Source organism: Hordeum vulgare, chromosome 4H (assembly GCF_904849725.1).
Source record: "Hordeum vulgare subsp. vulgare chromosome 4H, MorexV3_pseudomolecules_assembly, whole genome shotgun sequence".
Taxonomy (NCBI): Eukaryota; Viridiplantae; Streptophyta; class Magnoliopsida; order Poales; family Poaceae; genus Hordeum; species Hordeum vulgare.
Window position 1 is genome coordinate 609,447,818 of NC_058521.1, and position 23,116 is coordinate 609,470,933.

General features: G+C 44.4%; 1 protein-coding gene and 1 non-coding gene across 2 annotated transcripts; both read left to right on the forward strand.

Moving 5' to 3' along the window:
- Positions 1-9,925: 9,925 nt before the first annotated feature.
- LOC123450069 (protein RICE FLOWERING LOCUS T 1-like) lies at positions 9,926-11,595 on the forward strand. The gene is made up of 4 exons (XM_045127474.1): positions 9,926-10,123; positions 10,315-10,376; positions 10,512-10,552; positions 11,360-11,595. Exons 1-4 carry the CDS (start codon positions 9,929-9,931, stop codon positions 11,593-11,595), a joined length of 534 nt encoding a protein of 177 aa, XP_044983409.1. The 5' UTR covers positions 9,926-9,928.
- A 5,686-nt stretch (positions 11,596-17,281) lies between these two features.
- TRNAS-GCU lies at positions 17,282-17,363 on the forward strand. The gene has a single exon. It is a non-coding gene; the product is annotated as a tRNA-Ser (tRNA).
- Positions 17,364-23,116: the final 5,753 nt, after the last annotated feature.

The window sequence follows — 23,116 nt, forward strand, 5'->3', positions numbered from 1 at the left end:
GTCTACCAGACCTCTGCTATTCCAGAAAATTCCTCTCATCTCTCATCATGAAATTTCTTCGGTGTCTTAAATCTTGCACTTCTGCGCATAGCTGATACAGGATACACCTTTCTCTTCCATGTTCTTTTCTGCCTATCTTGAACATTGGACAGGTCCACATAACCGGTCTCCTGTTGTGCGCAAAGCATCTTTTGTATAGGAGCCACATACCCCTCGTCAACAATATCGTTTCTCTTATCAGGCATAAGTGGAGAGGGCACAAGATCCTCACATAAACGTTCTAACGCCCCCATCCCTAGATCATTTAAATCGGAATCATTCATTGGTTCCACATCAGCAATTTTTCTAACCGTCTTGATAACCCTCTCAGCTTCTACATCTAGCACGTCATTAACAGATTTAGAAATTTCCTTCGCATTACTACCCAGTGATACCCCAAGTTCATTCGCATTTAGAATTATATCATCTTCAGAAAAGTGCAGGATAGAGAAGCTCGTGTCAATAGACATACCTGTCGAGGTCTCGATGTCGCGAATCTTCACCGCCCGCATGGCACGGCCCATCTGCGGCTCGTCGACATCTGGTTGAGCTTGTAGGCAAGCACTCGATCGCCTAGCTCCAGTAGCCGGGTCCGGAATGCCTCCAAACTCGATGACCTCCACAGTAGAGGGCCCTGTCAGACTATGACCGCCTGTCACATGTCCAACCTGGCCAGCTCGAGTGCCGCTACCTGACGCCCTCCCCGTGTGACTTGGCTGACGTGCGGAGCCAATGGGACTCGAGATGTGCTCGTCTCTCGGCGCCTCGGCGCACGCAGTCAGACTCCGGTCCTCTGACTGTACCCTCGTGTCATAAGAGAAACCACACTCGACCCCGCCTTCAGTCTGCGCCGTCGCGGATGGGACGAAGGGCTGCTAGTCACCCGATATCACTGAATCAGCCACGACGCCCTGTCCTGACAGCTCTGTAGTTGTGGTGATGTGGTGCTGGACTCCATCCAATGGCCCAGGAACAACCACGGTACCAACACTTGCGGATGCTCCATTCCATGGCGAGCCGGGGGGCGTGCCAGCACGTGTAGGCGTCTTCGGAGGTGTAAGCATGGGCAACTCCCGTTCCTCCGGGTCCTCTCTCTCCACCCTGGCTCCCCAAAGTCTACCAGGAGCAGAAGAAGACCCAAAGGAACCAAACCTGAGCTGATGCGCAAAAGACGAACTGAGAGAATGCTTGATGTTAGCATTCTCCTCCGGTTTGTCAGCTGAAGATGAGCCTCTGTCAGTGACATCTCTCGGCTCTGTCTCCTTATCTAGGTTACCCTCACCTCCAGGCCGCTCATCTGTATCCATGTCAACCTGCTTGGCCAGCTCGTGAAAGTCATCACTCTCCTCTAAATCAATATCCAGATCAAAGAATCTACCATCATACATCCATATGAAAGTGTCCGGAATATGCTCAACACTGATCACCGAAACTAGCAGATGAGCTATTCCCTGTGCTCGAGTGAAAGGCATGTCTACCTTCTCAGTCTTACCAATCAAAGACCCAAGGCTCCAGGTGACCATGAAATCATCCAACGCTCTGTGGGGAGCACCATTAATCCGAACCCAGAGTTGCGTTAGAGAAGTCCCCGCTGGATCTTTCTAGGTCCATGCATCAAACTCCAGAATACAAGTGATGTTTGGAACTCGACTCATCCCAAACTTAAGCAACTTGGAGAGATCCTCCTTAGTAGGAAACTCAACCCTGTAAATCTTCTCATCAAGCTTAATCAGATCCCACTGAAAAGAAGCAGAAACAAGCTCATGCAACCGCTGCACAATCTGCTCAGCGGTCAAAGTTCCACGAGTAACTTTCACCACCCCCGTCCTGGTGCTTTCAGGAACCTGCGTAACTGCCCTTGGTGACTCAAAAAACATAAGCTCCGGGCAGCATGCCCCATAAATAGTAACCACGGGCTTCGGTTTTTGCAACAGGGGACACTCGCTTGTCTCATGCTTGGGCTTGCGGCATATGTCACATAGTTCAACCGTACACTCTGCCACAAAATGTCCCTGTCCACCGCAGCGATAGCACGTCATCTTTTCCTTCTTCTTACCCCATTTGGAAGCTCTCCCACCCTCGGTCTTACCGCTAGATTTATCCGAAGCAACCCCTTTAGTAGCAGTCGTCGTCACCTTGACCACCGCGAGAGCCTGAACTATTTCTAGAGCTGCACTCGAAAGAACCTCCTTCTCTGCGCCCTCCGCTGCCGAAGTCGCCGGTAGAGTGCCCAACCCAACAGCTGTTGTTCCTGAAGAATCAGCTCTCGGTGGGATATGTCTACGCGGACGGCGTCCACCACCCCTGCCCCCATAAGGGCAATATGCCGGCATGTGCCGGTTGATGGGACCCGTGGCACCTTCAACAAATGGCCCCGGAGGTCCGTTGAAGCCCCAATTGCCACCATCACCTCATCCACCGTCTGTCGAAGATGACCCACGATGCAATCCATTGCCATACGCATTGTATCCATCGTCTCCCCACCGGCCGTGGGAGTAGTTCCTGCCTTCGTTCCTGCCATCGTTCTGTTGTTGACCTCGTCCCGCGCCCAAGTATCCATGCCCACGAGCAGCTTGCTGGGCATCTCCACGACCCCGAGCAGCATGCAGTCCGTCTCCACGCCCCTGTCCCCCGTTCGCGCCAGGCCCAGCCGTAGCCATGGGTGGCGGCTGCGAGTTACAGCCATCCATAGCCGGCTTAGCCACCGGCAGGGGTTGAACGCGAGCAGCCCTGCCCGGGCGTAGTGCAGGGAAACTTGGTTTGTTCCGGCGGCGGACCCTAGAAGCGAGGCGGCTCGTTCTTGGGTCGAACGCAAGAGCAGACGCGGAACAGTTTTCTGAAGAAAATATAGTATCGGGGGAGTCAGCTTGGGCCTCATGATGGGCCACATACCCATCATCATCTCGACCCACGACCGACTCGGCCTCATGCAGCCCAACCGGACCCAACAGGAAATTCAAACGCCTCGATCGGATCTCAGTGATCTCGATCGCCGGCGCCAGCGCCGGCGCGGCCGTCTCCGGCAGGATCCTTTTCTTCTTGTTACGAACTGTCGTCCACGCGGAAGGATGTATACAACCAGCCAGAGTTAACTTATTTAAACTTACCTTAGGGATCGGTCCAATCCACGGACGAACAGGCGACGTCGCCGTCCGCCGCCGTCGCTCCATCTCCTGGTAGTTAGCCGCCTTCATCTTGAGTCGCAGCCGATCCTTCTTGGAGGCCATGATTGTGGACATGTCTCCATTCTCATCTAGGGTGCCGTAGTCTCCCGATGTCGCAGGCGATGAAAACTCCGACGAGACTCCATTTGACGCCTTCTCAACATCGTCCTCTTCGTCGCCGGCTTCGGCTAGCACCCCCCCCCCCCCCCCCTCCCCCATCCTGATGCCTCTTGGTGCTAATCAGATCATGGTGGCAACATCTGGGCGAAGGAGATGGAGGAAAGAAGATCATAAAATATGTCTATATACATCTATATGTAGTTTATAGTACAATCTTTTAAAGGTCTTGTATTTAGGAAGGGGGAGTATATTCGTATTTCAGAAGGAACAGATGGATTCTAGTTTGCTATCGCAGAGCGCTGAATAGAATACTTATCATTGACTGAACAATGTCAGCCAACTTTTGAATCTACAGCTGTAAAACATTAACCTCCATATGCCATATAAATAATATCTGTAGGTAATTTGGACATTGCACTGAAGCCACACGTATGTGTAGAGATGAAGTGGACTGACCCACCAGAGTAGACTCCGTGAAAATATGTTCATATGAACCCCTCTGCGTGACTCCAACTCTGCCCACTCGTGGTTTCCAGAAAAATATTACGAAGCCCGTCGAACTAAAACTTACAATCTCATTTACTACTGGTAGACAATCTGATGCAGTCTAATGCAATGGTTTACTCTTACTTAACTTACAGTCTGAGTTATGCGCATAGGAAATAACTGGATGGGTTGTTGGGTTGGCCAGCCCATATTTGTGCATGGATAGCCTATTATAGAAAACTGGCCAAAAAATACTAAAACACATCGTAGCCATATAACAATACTAAAACTCCGTTGTGTTGTTTAACATCAAGACAAAGCAGGAGCAAACATTGTTGTAATATGTTATACTACATGTTAAGTACTCTAGCGGTAACACGGTGAAGAGACAAAGGTCAAACTAGTCCAGACCCATGTTAGAGCATATGTAGCAGATCCCGTATAATGATCAAACCTGTGAAAAACGACGTGTTTACAGTTTCGGTCGAAAAAACGGCGCGGAGCAGACACCGTAAAACTTGTTCAACCCGTAAACTTTTTAAGAGGCACGGTAAATCCATCCGTGAAAACCTTATATGTGCAGTTTTGGAGGCAGTATACAGTTCAACCCGTAAACTGGTCAATCCTCGTCGGAGCAAACGCGTCGTCACGGAGCTGGCCGGAATCTCCTTGAAACTCACCAGAATCCGTCGTCGCATGTTGGAAGAAGCCGCTGCACGCCGGAATTTGTCGCCGCTGGTCCGAATTACGGCCAACTCGACCTCTACTACCGAGGCGAGGCCGTCCACGAGCAGGGCGGAGCAGGCCACCCGTGGCCTGAATCAGGGCAGGTCGACACCAAAGAATAGCGACGCGGGGGTGGGGGAGCTCGCACGGCCACGTCGGGGAACGCGCGTGCGGCGACGGACAGTGTCGGGCTCAAATCCAGGATGGGCGGGCGTGCCATGGAGCGCACGGTCGGGGCGGGCGACACGGGGCTCCTCCACTGCATGCGTGGCCCAGAACGGGCGGCACTGGGACGAGGCGGGGCCGAGGCGAGCGCCGCGGGGGCGAGCCGGAGTGCCAGGGCGAGGCACGCCGTGGCCGGAGATGGCTCGCCGGGACGGAAGGAGAAAAGAAAAAAAAGCTATAGTGGGATACAGTTTCATTTACGGGGTCTGCTCTGTTCGGAACAATTTTATACCGTAAAAACAGTCTACAATGCCCCTTATACACGTTTTTGAGGTTCGACTTTTATGGGATCAGCTAGCGATGCTCTTATACGCTCGGCTTAAACTTGCACACAACGTAAAAATGGAACTTTTTCTCCCTCGGCCTGGCATAGCTTGTATATTGTCACAAAACACATGTGTTTACAATCTCACAGAAATTCAAAGCAAAATTCAATCTACGCGTAGAGAAACAAAGGAAAAGGCAAATCCAGCTACAAATAGTGCAACAAATGGATAGAATTCAGATACTATTCATGTATGAAATAATTGCACATCTTGTTTCTCCGTGCGTAGATTGAATTTGGATCAGAAATTTGATACATACTGTTTGCTGTTGGGGCAAAAGAATGCTGGCCCGTCGCCGTCAGCAGTCCAACCATCCATTGAGTGGCAGCAGCGGCTCTACGTCGTCATATCAAGAGAGAGAATCAGGATCAATGAGGGGATGGGGACTTGCTAGACGATGAATCATTGGTGGCGCCTTTATTCGCAGGGCCTCAGCGCGAACAACAATCTACACGTACGGATGCACATTAATTATCTTCTCTCTTCCAAGATTAAATGTGTCCGGAAGTCCCTGCAAAAATTACATAAATATTTTCAAAGATTACAGAAAACCTAACATAAATTTAGATATGGCTGGTCATAAACAATTGAGATAAGTAACTTTATTTATTTTAAAATGAAAAAACCTTGTGTAATTTGAGATATGGTCGTAGAATTCTTTCCGTTTCCTTTCCTATTTCCTAAACAAGCAAGGTCAAGGTTAGGATGCAAAAGGTGAATATTCCCCTTGCAATAAAGATAGATCGATGTAAAACGATAGATGGATGGGAGATTTAGATTGTTCTCCTATCTAGTAGTATGCCTTCTGGAAAAGGAGATGCTTCTGCTTTCTGCACAAGAGAGATGCTTCTCCTTTCATGTTCGAGTCGCCGAGATATGTAAGGAGGATGGCTCTTCTTTGGCTGATGTGACATCTGATAATCAAATCAGATACTTTGCTGAGCATCAATGATATATAAAGATTTGCAGCAGTTCCTTTCTTCCTTAAGATATTCATTCTGGTCACTTGTGTCATATGGACGACCAGGAATGACTTCATACTTGAAGGGATTCAGCCGAGCGTCTACATGTGTATGAATAAATTCAAGGAAAAACTCAATGTACTTGTTCATACAACGAGGAGGAAGAATTATTTCCAGCTTCCTGACCGGGGTGTAGCATCCCACTATCTCATTCTTTTCCTTAGTAGGAGAAATTGAACCCCCATCTGAAGAAATTACACACAACCAACTACGCTTATTTTGACGCTGAGAAAGGTGTAACAGCACCTGGGCGAACAGTAAAATAAAATTTTAAAAAAAGTTTAAAAAAATCTGAAACTTTGTAACATATAAGATGGTCAAACTTTGTAGGTTCTTACAAGTTTTCATGCCAAAAATCATGTAGAGAAAAGTGTACAAACATGTTTCAGATTTTAGTGCTAAAAGTGCTTAAAATTTAAAGTACTAAAATATTTTACCTCTGTAGAGCTCCTTAAATATATTTTTTGCATGAAAACTTGCAAGCACCTAAAAAGTTTGATCATCTTTGGTCTTGCAAAGTTTTAAATTTTTTTATTTTTTTCTATTTGTTTTGGTGTTACTGTTCATAGAGGATGCCTAGGCATCCGAGTGCTGAAAATCCACTCTCTCCTGGTGCTCACAAGGAGAAATTACAGCTCCCTTTTCTTCCTTATACTTAACTTAAAAAAGTTATAAATATAAGCGCACGGTAGCCGAAATCATTGTTTTCCATAAAAAAAATCCCAGATATTTTGCCTGTACAGAACCACTACAACCCAGAAGGGCATGTACGCAAGTCAAATGGCATTTTGTCGATTGGGCTGCTAGTTATGTACACTTTTTGCTAACACATTCATTTAGTGACAGGGTGTTTGCTGTGAAGGAGGTAGCATATAACCATAAGTACTAGAGATGACAGGGTGTTTGTTGTACAGCCTTTTTTTGATATCTCAAATCTAGGTGACATGGAGGATAGCCTCAAGTAAAGCCTTCCAAGTATATATTCATATTTCACCCCCATGTGAAGAAGGAACAAATGGATTCTACTTTGCTATCGCAGAGCTGTAAATAGAATACCTATCATTCAGGAGATAGGTGTGATAGCCGACTTTCGCATCTACAGTTGTACTCCCTCCATTCCTTTATACAACTTTATACAAGGCCACAACTCGTACACCCTTTGTGTCGCTCCCTTGTCGACCGAGGAGGAGAACTCTAGCGCCGCCGCCCCCGCACCCCCTCCCTCCTCTCCTCCTTGCCGCCGTCGGGCAAAGCCCAGCTGGCGTCAGCGGCGGCGGAACTTCTTCTCTCCATTGCTAACGGGAACGGCGCGGGCTGTCTTCTGGGCGGGTGTCGACACGCTCGTGGCGGGGCGCGACACGGTGATTGGACTCGACGACAGGGCACGGGGCTGGAGGTTTCTGGCGGTGTCGGCTTGGCTTGCCGAGACCTTGGCATGTGTGCTCTATCAAAATAATAATAATAAATTATTAAGCTATATTAACAAAGAGGTGTAACCATCTTTTTTCTTTGTATAATGAACATATGATCATAAGTTTAATCATTTATTCGTGTACATATCTAAAGTTCTGGATAAGAATTTATAGACTCCCTCCAATCCATATTACTCCTTACGTATCTAAACAATAATTGTACTATGATCTTTCAAAAATATATATTTTAAAGTGTACAAACTCACGTGGTGGTGCATTTGGACACGGGTTCATATTTTATCTATTTCATGGTTTACTCTTAACTGTTTTTTAGACTAATCTGCTCAAATTCTCATCCGCTTAATGTATTGCGTTTTTTGGGCATTAACAGAAGAGTGATGGTACTCTTAATGTATTTGCATCCACTTAACGTATTACTTGTTTAGTCTTAATATATTTTTTCAATAATATCACATAGAAGTTAATGAATAGGAAAGACATAGGTGGTTTACTCTTAAAAAACTCTGTTCACTTTTTGATTTATAATGTTTTGGGGAACAAAAATCAGATCAGCATGTAAGGAAAAGAGGAAAACGAGCTAGTTTATGGACTTCCGAGAGTTAGAACCGGAACCTTCATGAACAAAGGAAGCTTCCTGAAAGTTCTTCGGTCAAGCTTCAATTTCCTTGATGATGCTGGCATTTCGGCCTCTAATTTGCACGGGGTGTCGTTTATGACCAATAGACAATCTCATGCAGTATGACACAATTGTTTACTCTTACTTAACTTTTTTTTTTAGAAAAGGAGGATATACCCTGCCTCTGCATCTAGACGATGCATACAGCCATTTTATTAATTATTCACAGAGACCATACAAAGTAATACATCAGTCAGCCTGAAGCCACCATCTAGACAACACATGTTGCTACTCCTATTCCTTGATGAAGGTGTGCTGAATATCCGGGCCAAATACCAAACAGATATCGCACCAAATCCTAACATCTATAGTCTGATGCTCCAGCCCAGCCACCACTGAAACTGGATCCCAAGCTGGTCCGGCGCAGAGGCCGCCTCCACCATCTACCACCGTATCCTCTCCAGAGCTAGAACAAACGCATCATCCTTGCGAGGTCTGCCATCGACGCCACCACGGTGCCAGACTGACGGTCTATGTTATGCACATAGCAAATAACTGGGATGGGTTGATTGGGTTGACTCGGTTCAAATTTGCATCTTTATACATGGATAGGTTATTCTTGAAAACTGGCCAAAAAATATACTAAAACACGTCATAGCAATAATAATATTGAACTCCGCTGCCTTGCTTAAAATCAAGACAAAGCAGGAGCAAACATCGTTGTGATATGTTAATATTACTCCCTCCGTAAACTAATATAAGAGCATTTAGAACACTATTTTAGTAATCTAAACGCTCTTATATTAGTTTACAGAGGGAGTATATGTAATAGCCATGAAGAGAAAAATGTCAAACTAGTCTGGACAAAATACCTTAGATCTTTGCTTAAACTTGCACATAACATAAAAAATGGATTCGAGAACTTACACCTCACTTTTGGGTCATTAACAGAAGAGTGGCGGTCCTGTTCCAACATATAAAAGAGTGTCGCTACAACTTTGCAGCCCGGTAGAAGCAATTCACCTTATAGACGATGTTAAGTGGATGCAATCACATATGCTTCCTAGCTATTCCTATTAGTCCATTCTTGTAATCCCCGAGTTTCAATCAAATAAAGACAGGGGCTTTGTTCCTCCTTTTCAAAAAAAAAATCAAATAAATAACCATATGAAATAAGGAACATGAGTTTTCAGAAGGGGTAAAATGTGTTAACGCTATGTAAATGCATTAAATCCAAATATCAGAAGATATCTCACAAATTACAAGGTGGAAACCACTGTTAAGTGTAAACATACTGTTGGAATGAGAACCCAAACACATTAAGTTGGTACACACTATTTCATTAGAGGTTGTGACCAAAGGAACAACTAGCTGATTGAGCTAACAATTTCCCATAGTTCACAGGCTTGTTCCCGTTGTAGCACACACAAATAACGATAGGGATAGTTTAAGCATGAACGTCGAAATATCAACAGCCGGAGTGCCTGACAACTCCATAAAGCTTAGAATCTAATCGACAAATATCAAGGACGTATGGATCACTCGATGCAGAGGCCGGGGCAACGCCTCCTTTTCAAAAAAAAAATTTATCAAGGACGTCTTGTGTATACAGGTGACGCACGCATGACATGACACTAGTATCAAAACTTTTTAAAGGTGAATCAGACAATCCTCGTCGCGCACCATAAAACTAGCTAGTTCATGCACACACACAATTTCTTCAGGGCCATGGAGAGGTAGGTTAACAGAATAACAGAAAAAGGTCCAGTATATGTCGGTAGTGGATCCCTTGGTTGCGGCTCATGTTATACATGATGTGTTGGATCCATTTACATCAACTGTTCCACTCACAATAGGCTACAACAATAGGCAAGTTCGCCCAGGTGCTGCGCTAAAACCATCTGCCGTTGTAAGCAAGCCGCGAGTTGATATTGGTGGCAACGACATGAGAGTTCTCTACACCTTGGTAAGCTTCTAACCGGAGAAGTGGACGGTATACGCCGATTCTTCAGTTATATGAATCTTTGACATTGTTTAGTAGTATTATTGTAAAGAATTTCATAGAAACAAAAGGTCATGCGGACGGTTAATTTTCTCTTAGCAAACTCAGACATAATATATGTTAACTTTTTTTGAGTTTGTCTTTGACTTGAAAAGATGCTGGTGGATCCAGACGCCCCAAGCCCAAGTCACCCATCACTAAGGGAGTACTTGCACTGGTAAATTAAATGCAACATATTCTTATTCTGGTCAATTTCTAAACCATTCATCCATTTGTTTTCTGCCCTGGAAATTTTGATATATTTTTCCTATTTAATTTACTCTCATTATGATATGTCTCCACTCCTATGTAGGATGGTGGCAGATATCCCTGGAACAACCGGTGTCAGCTTTGGTATGATGTCATGCATATCAATGTGTTCCATGTGGTTTGTGGTTTTAGCTGAATTTATGGGTGTGGAAATTAGCCCATGTTAAGTTCTTTGCCTCAAACCTATTGCCTACCATAGAATTAACAGATAGGACTATCACTTAAATCGGGTATAAGTAAATTCAAATTAGCTCATCATTTTTATTTTTTATTTTTTTGCAAAAAAAGTTAGCTCATCATTAACAATTGGATATCTTAATACTCCCTCCATCTTAGTTTATAAGTCCGGCACGTGTATCTAGGTCGTCAATTTGACCAACTTAATAATAAGCATATATTATAAAAAATATATCATTAAAAACTTTAGATGTTCTATTTTCTAATGATATAATTTTTATATTAAACAATAGATTTTATATAAGTCAAATTGACGACATAGGTACACGTGCGTGCCTTATAAACTGTGACGGAGGTAGTACTAGAGAAGAAACTCGCAATTAATGGCGTACATATGCTTTAAAGATTTTGGAAATCTTTCAGACAAGTCCATTATAAGAAACAGGTACTCTAAAGTATTGATATACTTCAGGAACACATTTTCCTATCTACTCCCTCCGTAAATTAATATAAAAGCGTTTAGATTACTAAAGTAATGTTTTATATGCTCTTATATAAGTTTACAGAAGGAGTACGTATCATTTTTCACATGTACAAAACGAAACACATGCAATGATTTATTATAATTCAACGCTGCAAATAGTGACTAGATGTCTCCACAAAGTTAAATTACTCTTTAAATTCTTAACTAGTTAATAACCAATGCTCTTGCAGGCCAAGAGCTTCTAGTTTATGAAAGGCCGGAGCCAAGATCTGGCATCCACCGAATGGTATTTGTGCTGTTCCAACAACTAGGTAGAGGGACGGTTTTTGCGCCGCACATGCGGCACAACTTCAGCTCCAGGAACTTCGCATGTCAGTACCACCTCAACACTGTGGCCGCGACATACTTCGACTGTCAAAGGGAAGGTGGATCGGGCGGAAGAAGGTTTAGGCCGGAAAGTTCTTAAGGGGAGTAGAGACTAGACACTACAGAGTACAGACAATTGTATGCCTGTACTGTAGTGTTGAATAAGAATAAATGTTCACTATATTGGATGCTCCGTATCATCCATATATGCAGGATATGTATCTTCACCACATTATCTAGGAAAACCATGTATCTTCAGATACAACGCTTTATGGAATATATATACCTCGATTACTGGTTGCATTTAATCATGCACAGTATTTAAAATGTTTGTCAATCTCACTTCACTTCTGATTCTAAGCACCTGCCCTGCGTTTCAACAGGTTGTAGTACCAAATAAGAGCATCTCTAGCAGTTCTGAACGTTTGCAGTCCGGTGCAAACTGGGTGGCAGTTTCAGAAACGTGTCGCGCAGAACAGACACCGCAAACAGAACTGCAAATTTAAACATTCAAACTACGCGGGAGATTAGTTCATCCAATACTAGTTCATCCGTTGTTCGTTAAGATTTACATCGCGGCCAAAATGCACTTGAAGACGTGGCCCTAACCCTAAACAGACCAAAATTAGCTCACCGGAGCTCGTAGGATGCGGCCGCGCCGTCGCCGTCGCCGGAGAGGGTCAAGCTGCCGGAGGAGATCCCCTCCTCGAACTCCGGCGGTGGCGAATCGGGAGGCGCGGGGGCCGGCACGAGACCATGGCGGATGTCGAACTCCTCGGTCTCCCGCCGCAGCAGCGACGCCGGCACCGGGAGCCCCCTCCCCGTCCACTTATGCGACGACCGCTTTCGCGCGGCGTCGGTGGCGACACACCTACGCCGCTCCTGCTGCAGATGCGGAGGAAGGGCGTCCATGGCGAGCGAATCGAGCGGCTGGAGCTAGTGAAGGGAGAGGAACGGCGGCGACGAATTCGACGACGGAGATGAGGGTTTGGCCCCGCAAATGGGAGCCCAAACGGCTTTTATGCCTACCCCGCGTACATTTGCGGATTCGCGCAAAACGTTTGCGGGCCGGGCTGCAGATGCGGAGTCTGCTCTGCGCAGCAAACTGGGCCCGGTCCGCAAACTAGCCGAAACTTTGCAGTTTTCGCGTTTTTGCAGTATCTGCTAGAGATGCTCTAACATTCGTGAAAAAAAAAAGATTGTACTGAATAAAATCAACATGATCTAACTCATCAAACATATTTTCGAGAGCAAACCCAAGATTTGTTTAGAAGAAAGGCATTATCAACACATCGACCAACTTTGCATTATCGGGCCCACAAATGGCAGGGTAAACCCAAGATAGGTCCAATATGTTTTAGCATTATACTAGTATAAATGCCCGTGCATTGCAACGGGAAAGTAAAATTATTTGAAACTCGTATGTGCAAAACACATTCGTATGATCGACAAGACACTCCATATTTTATTATTGATTTTGAACAAACAACTTTAAAATTAATTAGTAAACCATTCAATTAAAGCTCTCCTTTGTCTTCTTGAGGCCATAACTCCCACCTGTCACATTGCCCCGGTTGTGCCCATTGCATGTGTTAGTCTCGATGAGTGAACGGTGCACCGAAATCACCTAAAAAGGTAGCCACAAATCCATCACATATGGAAACATAGTTCTTGTCCGAAACCGGGAGAGCGAGGCGATATCATGCAAAGAACGACACGTGACGTTTTTCAATAAAAATTAATGACAAACTAAGAATATCTATTTTAATATATTAGCCATTTTATGTGTGACTCCCTTGTTGAACATATTCTTGATGAATGGATTGTCATTGGTGCTATTCCATAATGTTGTTCAATGTTGTTTTCAGGAAGCAATCAACAACCAGATTATATGATTGAGACATACCGTGGCGTGTCATGCTGGCAGGAATCCGTTGTGCAGCCTCCGTGCACCTTTGTATGCCCACGGATGATAGGGTTAAATACATGCACACTTGTAATCCACAAGTTTCTTTATAGCTGCCCTGAAGGACGTACCATCGAAACATGCACGCTCCAGAGCACCTGCCCACGGATCAGTGTGTTGAATGAGTAAAGGTATGGGACAATGTTGTACCACGACGCCCTGGCCTTCGTCCTCGTCCCCGCCGAGTCTGAGGAGGATAACTTCCAACGCCTCATTGCCGTCGGGTCATATTAGGAGGATAACTTCTAACGCCTCATTGCCGTCGGGTCATATTAGGAGGATAACTTCCAACGCATCATTGTCGTCGGGTCATATTAGGAGGATAACTTCCAACGCCTCATTGCCGTCGGGTCAAAATATGCCGAGTCTGAGGAGGATACCTTCGAACGGCAAGTGGTCCCTAGCCATCGGCGTCTCCGTGCATCTCCTTTGATTGGTAGCCCTATTTGATTTGCCAAGAAAGAACCCAACAATACTCATTTAATTATTGGGTCTTAGCCAACCATCTTTCTCTCTAATTAGAGCATGTCAGTTCATCCACACATTGACGGGGCTTGTCGTTATTCTAGGCTACTCGCGAACCTATATAAATTGGTAGGATTTGATTTGATGTAAAAACGCAAGGTGGGACCATCTATAATATCAAGACGAACGACACTATCTCGCGTAGGGTAGCAGGGCTGGCGTTGTCCCTCTTTCCCTTAGTTCTATCCCTCGTGCAGCCATTTTTTTATTATTGTAAAAAGCCTAGCCCAGATGGAAGGTGGACCGAGAAGCCCATTTTTTTTATTATTGTAAAAAGCCTAGCCTAGATGGAAGGTGGACCGAAAAGCCCGCTGACGCTGAACATACATGCCCAGGTGGAAGGCGAAGAACGGACCAAAATTCGGACCGATGATGGTGGGTTATTGTTGATAGCAAAAAAGGCATGTGCGTTGCAACGGGTGAACAACAAAAGATGACAATTTACAGCCCAAAATAAAACAATTAAATTTAGTGAAATTGCACCAATCTGTCATTAATATTACAAATTAATAATTTATTAAGAAAACTCATGCAAGAAAGCCAAGAAGAATAGAGATCCAATTTTTTACCCTCAAGGAAAAACAAATAGATCGGCCAACAAAATGGATCAAGGATTTTTATTGATGTATGTATGCATTCCACCCCATTCTCATAATATGGTTTAATTTACAGGAAAAATTGGTCCATCATAAATGCTACAAAAATAAGCCACATAATTTTTACGACACTACAGTTCAGAAACTATTACCACCAAAATTCATGTTGCTATTTGTAAGCACAAACACTCTGCATCAACTACTGCATGGTACACCAAAAACAGGGAATCACCTCTTGGTTCAACCAAGTGCTTCAAAGTTTACTTTCCCTCTTAATTCCATTGACTGCGCTGACGTCGTTCCCTTCCTTGTCGGGTCTATTCCTCTGCTGCCAGCGGAGCATAAACAACATTCAGAGATTTGCTAGCACTTTTTCTTAAACTATAAGTGAAAAAACAGTGGTGCCTGCTGCCTACCTCGGATAGATTTGTAGAAGGTGTCCCCGACGTCTTGCCGAAATTCATGCAGGTAGGATGCCTGGCTAACGAAGGGGTATTGCAACAGGTCGAAAAATGAAGAAAATTAAAACCAGTCTCCGCTCTGAACCAATGTGCTACAAATGAATATGAATGTTGTTAAAAACTGATAGTGGCCGACGAACCTGAATGTCATTGATGTTGAAATGGCCAAGGTCAACAAACATGGCCTCTGTGCATGTACGTACGTAGCAGATAGTGAATTTGATCACGAGTACAAAGAAAGATAGGCATCTCATAGACTGAAGTTGAACAACATACGTGTGGTGCAAAGCATGACGCCCCAGAGAGAGCCATGCCTGTACTTGGGGTTGAGGGCCCTGAGAACGCTAGTGTCATGGGGGAAACAAACCATTTGCAGAATTTTTTATTTCATTTTCAGAACTACAAAGCCCAAGACCAACATGAGACATCTGCTCATGCTCTTAGATTTGAAGCCTATGAGCTACCTAAACCTTCACTACCTACAGCAACCTCACAAAGTAGTGTTTCCCTGCCAACTACTGACCTTGTTCCAGTTCCAGAACCAAGTCACTATAGGGAAGACCATCATCAGACAAGGTCCCAGCCATCAGGCAATGCAGTTTCTGGTAAATTTGGTGCCAAACTTTGTCTTGATGGGGTTCAAAAGAAATGGGGAAGGGAATCATATGCCTCCTCTTCTACACCTTCAAGCTCGACCTCTAGCCAACAAGCAGCCAATGGGGCATCTAACTCCGACGGGCAGCGCGAGGCGATGGCAGATATGCTGGGGGAGGCAAGACGGTGGCGAGGTAAGTCGCCTTGGCAGGGTCCTCGTCCATAATCACGACGCCCACCGGCGCTCCATCACGGACGCACGACGGAGAGCCAACGATGTGCGGCGACACCCACCGGCGCTCCATCCCGGACGCACGACGGAGGGCCGGCGAAGTGCGGCGATTGGGCTCGCCCATAATCAGGATGCCCACCGGCGCTCCATCGCGGATGCACGGCGGAGGGCTGGCGATGTGCGGCGATCGGGGGCGGCGCACGACGATTGTGGGTGGGGGAGGGGAGGGGGCGGCGGCGCGCGCTGAGGCGGGTCAGGGCATGGTACGAGGTGGCGGCGCGCCGGGGATGTGTGGCGATTACGGGCGCCCGCGGTGAGGGGCGGCGCGATGGAGGTGGAGATCGGATCGGGAGGCACGGTGTCTGGTTTATCTTTTTTTCTTTTCTATCGCATGTAACGAACGATTGGTTGACTAATGGTGAGGACTGTGGGTTGAATAACTGAAAACGGAGGGACTTTTTCGTAAAAATGCCATGACGGATGACAGAAACCGTATTTGCTTTATTATTAGGAAGAGATTATATCTAGCTAGCTTATTCAACGCAGAAGTGCTACTGGAGGTGCAAACCAAACTTAAAGCAGAAGCATCATCCAGGGGTAAACAGATCACTTGTTCACAAGCAATTCCCAAGAATCCACCAAGCTTTTGTACTAATTAAGTGTCCCTTCTATAAAATGCAAGTTCAGATATTTCAAACACTCAGGCCTCGTTTGGCACGGAGGGATTCAGGAGGTTTCGAGAGGAAAATCCCTGAGAGGGTCAGAAACCCCAGAGAACCTCAGGCACCCATTTGATAGGAGGGGTTTGTTTAGCCAAATCCCCTCCGATCTTCTTCAATCCCTTCCTATCCATGTGTTTCAGCATCCTCCTCGAGGGACTGATGAAAGCAAAACCCCGAGGATTTGAGAGGATTGGGTGGAAGGAAGGGATTCACCAAATCCTCTCAAATCGGATGGAAGGAAGGGATTCACCAAATCCTCTCAAATCCCCTCATTCCCAAACCTCCCCAATCGAGTTCTACCAAACAATGCCTCAAGAGTTGGTTGATCTCTGCCTGATGCCCAAAGTGCGCTGCGCACACAAGTGATGGCTTGCCTGCAAAATTCAGATGATTTGGAACAACCAGAGCAAAAAACCTGCGGAATAATTTAAGAAATTATCTAGGGATCTGGAGCATGCTGCACAAAACTGGCGATGCTTGCCAGGGTATGAAATCGCTTGCGCCGGCTAACCACTGCATCCTTACTGTTTTTCAAATTTTCATTTGCCCTTTGTTACTTTCGTAATTATTGAATTGTTAATTACTGTTAATAAATGCGTCAACTGGATTCTATTCAATTTGATCATTGCAGGGAGTCTGCGTCTATGTTTCCATATGTAGGAGGCCACACACATATATCCGACACATAATGACACTTTGGCCGAGTGGTTAAGGCGTGTGCCTGCTAAGTACATGGGCTCTGCCCGCGAGAGTTCGAATCTCTCAGGTGTCGATTCTCTTTTGGTCCTTTTACTCTGGTAGATGGGCCACAGCTACAACCAAGAGAGTGGCCCTCTGATTCCTCCCTTGCATACAAATTTTATTTTAGGGGTACAAAATCATTATTTTTTCTCGGGTACATTTGTTTTTGAAGCACGCTACGTGTAGGCCGCCGGATCATTAAGAAAGATCCGCCGCCTCGGCATCCGTTACATCTTGTGCCAAGCAAGAGCCCATTCTTATCTTTATAATTGCAACAACGAGTATGTTATAAAACTTCTTGCAACGGAGGTTATGCTGCAGAACCTTCTGTAACTGAGGTCATATTGTAGATTTTTTTAATAATTTTATTGCAACAGAGATTTTCTTGTAGTTTTTTTTTTTTTTTATTTTGCGGAATCTTTTTGCAACATAGGTCCGGTTGCAGAACCTCATTGCAACACATCACTTGTTGCAAAGTACTTCACAACAGCAAACACGTAGCAAGTGGAGCAGGCGGCGGATGTAGCTGAGCGATCTGCCGGCTAATTGCCAGTGTTTTCCTTTGTTTTTTCGGATTTTGTTTTATCATCTATCTCTATTCTCTATTATCTAGTGACCACGCAAAGCATCATAACTCAATTTCATCATTTTAAATATGAAGTTGCTTATTAGTGCTTATCTTATTCATTTTCTGTTAACCGCTCGACTTTGGGTTTGCATGGCCTAGACAAACCTTGATTACATCGGCATAAACTTATGTTTCAAACTTATGCTTAGTTTTCATTCTCAACGCATGAAGCAGCACCCGACAAGTATTTGAGCCACGCAACTTTATAAAAAAATACAAACATTCCTGAAGGGCTTATGTGCAAATTGCGCTAAACAAAGAGGGGAGAAGAATCTCCCTCTCATTCATCCCCTCCGGCGAGACTCCGACCCCACGGGCCGGAGGCGAAGGCAAGGAAAGGTGTATCGTATCTAACGGTCGTGCAGCTCATGTCCATGGTCCACGACCATCGACTCACCCACACCCATATCCCATCTCCGTGTGCCGGGTAGTACGAGTGATAAGCTAACAGAGGTATCATGCATTGATGAGTTGATCAGGGATTCAGGGTGGAAGCACGAATTACATAGATAAAATTTCTTCGTTTGGGATGTCGATGTAAATTCACGACACATGATTATGTTAGAGAACGGTGATTACTTGTGATGTCGGGCGGAGAGTGGTAGTTCTAAGTGCGGTACAGTTGTGACAGTTCCTGGTGGAAAAAAACTTAAATGCGCCCCCCTTGCCACAAGTTCTATTTTAAAGGTAGAAAAGAATTTGTTCCTCTTGTAGGCATTTTGTGTAGTGCTTATCTTTTTTTGTTTTCTATTATATTGTTTGATTTTTGAAAGCCAGTCGGTAAAATGCATGAAAAATACAAGACCGAGACTTGCACATTCCTTAACTTTAAAATAGGAAAACACTACGGGTTTGCAAAAAGGCCTTTTTCTGGAAAGGCATTTTTATTTGCAAATAGACAAATATCGATTCCATCGCAATTAAATCATGTTTAATTTCAATTCTCAATGTAGAACTAACCAAATGCAATGCATGAAAGAGCATTTGAGAGGTATTTCAAGCCGTTCCCCAAATGCAATGTAGAACTAACCAACTGCAATGCATGAAGGAGTTACCAAGTATCATGTTGGTGACTCCTCTTATATTTGGTCGTACAAATGCTCCATATGGACTAACAAAGACTAAGATATACCACAGGTGTACTTTTCCCTTTTTCGGAGAAGCACAATTGTTCTTTTTCCCTGTGCTTCTTACGGAAGCAAATTTGTGTTTTGTTTTCCTTTTTTTAGAAACCACTAGTAAGCATGCACGTGCAAGACACGAATAACCGTACACAGAAAATTCCCTGCTCATAATTAGCAAAAATCATACATCCAAGGCAATCAACATGGTGAATTTCTCCGTAAAGAACATATGGGATATTTATTGTCTGTATACTCCCTCCGTGCCTAAATATATGTCTTTTTAAAAAATTCTATGCACTACATACGTATGCATATATACATTTTTAGAGTGTAGATTTACTAATTTTGATCCATATGTGATTTATATTCGAAAATTTAAAAAGATTTATAATTAGGAATGGAGGGAGTAGTCAAAATAGAATCAAATATTCCATAATGTTTCTTTTCTCTAATGCAAACTTCATAGGACTCATTAGAATTCAAAATACTTACACGTCTCATTAGAATTCAAAAAATGAATTCCTAAATCTCACAGTTTCAATCTACGATATTTACAATCATGCATGTGGAATGATTTTGGAGTGCATCCATTTACTCCTTGAGTTTAAATCTTGTTGACTTATCCTTTTCTTAAACAAACGATGGGTATGTAATCGTGTACATACAAACACACGTACTAATATATGCTATTTATGTGATTATAGAAGTACTAATTATGTATAAAGATCAACAGAGGTTCATAGACGCTCGCGTGTGGATCTGAAACCTCCATGATCTATCCTTCTATAATATACAACTAAAAATAATAAATATTTATGAAGACAAGAGAAAAGTCGGAAAAAGAAGAAAAATTCCCTTCTCTGATGACACAAACAGGTCAAGGTCAGACTACCATTTAGTGAGCAAGAAAGATTGATAGCATGACCAAAAATGATAGTTTGCAGACGGTAATTGAAGATATGATCTCAAGGGTCCATGCACAAAATACTAACATTAAAGGTGAATAACAATGTATGATAAGAAGTGGTAGTAAATCTTAGGTCAAGAAAATTACCCAAGAGAAAATATGTACCGACTGTCGAAAGAGCCTGACCAGCAGCAAACATCCATGGGAGATTTTACCAGTAAAGAAGCTGCTCCATTTGATATGCTCTAAAAAGACTAATGAAATTATGAAGCACTCCTCCGCAACTTTGGAGATCTAGGTATACACACTGATTTTACAATGTGTCAGATATGTGACAAAAAAGCAGAACCTACGGGAATAATGGAAGTACAAGTAAGTTATATGCATGAATAAAACACAACCTACAAGACACATAAGGGCAAAAAATTCAGAACACGGAAAATTTACATATGCCTAGAAGGTCACTGACCAAAGATTGAGATAAATGGTCAAGGATTCTTCTTAGTTGACCGGCGCTCGCTTTCCAGCTCACCCACCTGATCACGTGCTTGCCGGAGTTCCAACTGGACGTTAGCAACATAAGATGCATCTTGCTGCTCATCCAGAAGATTTAGTTGGCTGGCTATCAGATAGGCATCATGTGATTCCATTCTTTTCATGTTATCAGGCTCCCATTTTGTTGCTTTCTCCATAGTGGTAACATGTAGCATAGGTGAAGCACCATGAAACTGTACCTGCAGAATTAAATCCGTCAGTTCTTACAAATAATTTTGCATACCACTACATGTGAAATAGTCAAGATTATAGTTGACTTCTGACTCACCTTGTGAAGCTCGTCACTCTTTCGCTCCAAAACAGAAATTGGGCTTGAAATCTCATTCTTAAGATTCTGGTGATGACCCAACGTGCTACAACAAATATTGGCATACAGATATTGCTACAACAACATCATGGCATGTAAATGAATGGCAAGAGATTATTGACCCACTTGTAAACCCAAAATTTTGTCGCTTCCCATCTCAATTAGAAGATTCCTCAGTTTAGACTCCACTTCAGAGTTAACAGGCGAGTCATAGATCCACTCGCTGTTAGTTGAGGGACTGCGTGTCATACTCCTGATATCAATGAAATCATAAATTAGCAAATTCGAAAAAGATGATCCCTACAAAGCTGATGCAAACATAAGCATGACGCGCATCTCACCCTAGCAAAGTTGATTCAGCAAATGGCCTCATGATGTCTAGATAAACTATCCTAACATTCAGTGAAGCCGAAAGCCCTGCAGGTATAAATGAAAAACTGTCACTGTGATGCTGGAAATATCAGAGGAATGTACAAGTTCAAGAGACCAAGACATGTTGGAATTATGCCCTAGAGGCAATAATAAATGTATAGTTATTATTATAATTCCTGTATCAAGATAATAGTTTATTATCCATGCTATAATTGTATTGAATGAAGACTCATTTACATGTGTGGATACATAGACAAAACACCGTCCCTAGCATGCCTCTAGTTGGCTAGCCAGTTGATCGATGATAGTCAGTGTCTTCTGATTATGAACAAGGTGTTGTTGCTTGATAACTGGATCACGTCATTGGGAGAATCACGTGATGGACTAGACCCAAACTAATAGACGTAGCATGTTGATCGTGTCATTTTGTTGCTACTGTTTTCTGCGTGTCAAGTATTCATTCCTATGACCATGAGATCATATAACTCACTGACACCGGAGGAATACTTTGTGTGTATCAAACGTCGCAACGTAACTGGGTGACTATAAAGATGCTCTACAGGTATCTCCGAAGGTGTTAGTTGAGTTAGTATGGATCAAGACTGGGATTTGTCACTCCGTGTGACGGAGAGGTATCTCGGGGCCCACTCGGTAATACAACATCACACACAAGCCTTGCAAGCAATGTAACTTAGTGTAAGTTGCGGGATCTTGTATTACGGAACGAGTAAAGAGACTTGTCGGTAAACGAGATTGAAATAGGTATGCGGATACTGACGATCGAATCTCGGGCAAGTAACATACCGAAGGACAAAGGGAATGACATACGGGATTATACGAATCCTTGGCACTGAGGTTCAAACGATAAGATCTTCGTAGAATATGTAGGATCCAATATGGGCATCCAGGTCCCGCTATTGGATATTGACCGAGGAGTCTCTCGGGTCATGTCTACATAGTTCTCGAACCCGCAGGGTCTGCACACTTAAGGTTCGACGTTGTTTTATGCGTATTTGAGTTATATGGTTGGTTACCGAATGTTGTTCGGAGTCCCGGATGAGATCACGGACGTCACGAGGGTTTCCGGAATGGTCGGGAAACGAAGATTGATATATAGGATGACCTCATTTGATTACCGGAAGGTTTTCGGAGTTACCGGGAATGTACCGGGAATGACGAATGGGTTCCGGGAGTTCACCGGGGGGGGCAACCCACCCCGGGGAAGCCCATAGGCTTTGGGGAGACACACCAGCCCTTAGTGGGCTGGTGGGACAACCCCAAGGGGGCCTATGCGCCAAGAATAAAGAATCAAAGGAAAAGAAAAAAAAAGAGGGAGGAGGTGGGAAGGGAGGGGGACTCCTCCCACCAAACCAAGTCCAACTCGGTTTGGGGGGGGAGTCCTCCCCCCCCCTTGGCTCGGCCGACCCCTTGAGGGTCCCTTGGACCCCAAGGCAAGGTCCCCCTCCCTCCTCCTATATATATGGAGCAATTAGGGCTGATTTGAGACGACTTTCTCACGGCTGCCCGACCACATACCTCCATAGTTTTTCCTCTAGATCGCGTTTCTGCGGAGCTCGGGCGGAGCCCTGCTGAGACAAGATCATCACCAACCTCCGGAGCGCCGTCACGCTGCCGGAGAACTCTTCTACCTCTCCGTCTCTCTTGCTGGATCAAGAAGGCCGAGATCATCGTCGAGCTGTACGTGTGCTGAACGCGGAGGTGCCGTCCGTTCGGTACTAGATCGTGGGACTGATCGCGGGATTGTTCGCGGGGCGGATCGAGGGACGTGAGGACGTTCCACTACATCAACCGCGTTCTCTAACGCTTCTGCTGTTCGATCTACAAGGGTATGTAGATCGCTCATCCCCTCTCGTAGATGGACATCACCATG

Coding starts and splice junctions, on each gene's coding strand:
- LOC123450069 (XM_045127474.1), top strand. CDS start 9,929: ATGTCGGTAGTGGATCCCTTGGTTGCGGCTCATGTTATACATGATGTG. Junction 10,377..10,511: donor CTAAGGGAGTACTTGCACTG/GTAAATTAAATG, acceptor ACTCCTATGTAG/GATGGTGGCAGATATCCCTG. Junction 10,553..11,359: donor AACAACCGGTGTCAGCTTTG/GTATGATGTCAT, acceptor ATGCTCTTGCAG/GCCAAGAGCTTCTAGTTTAT.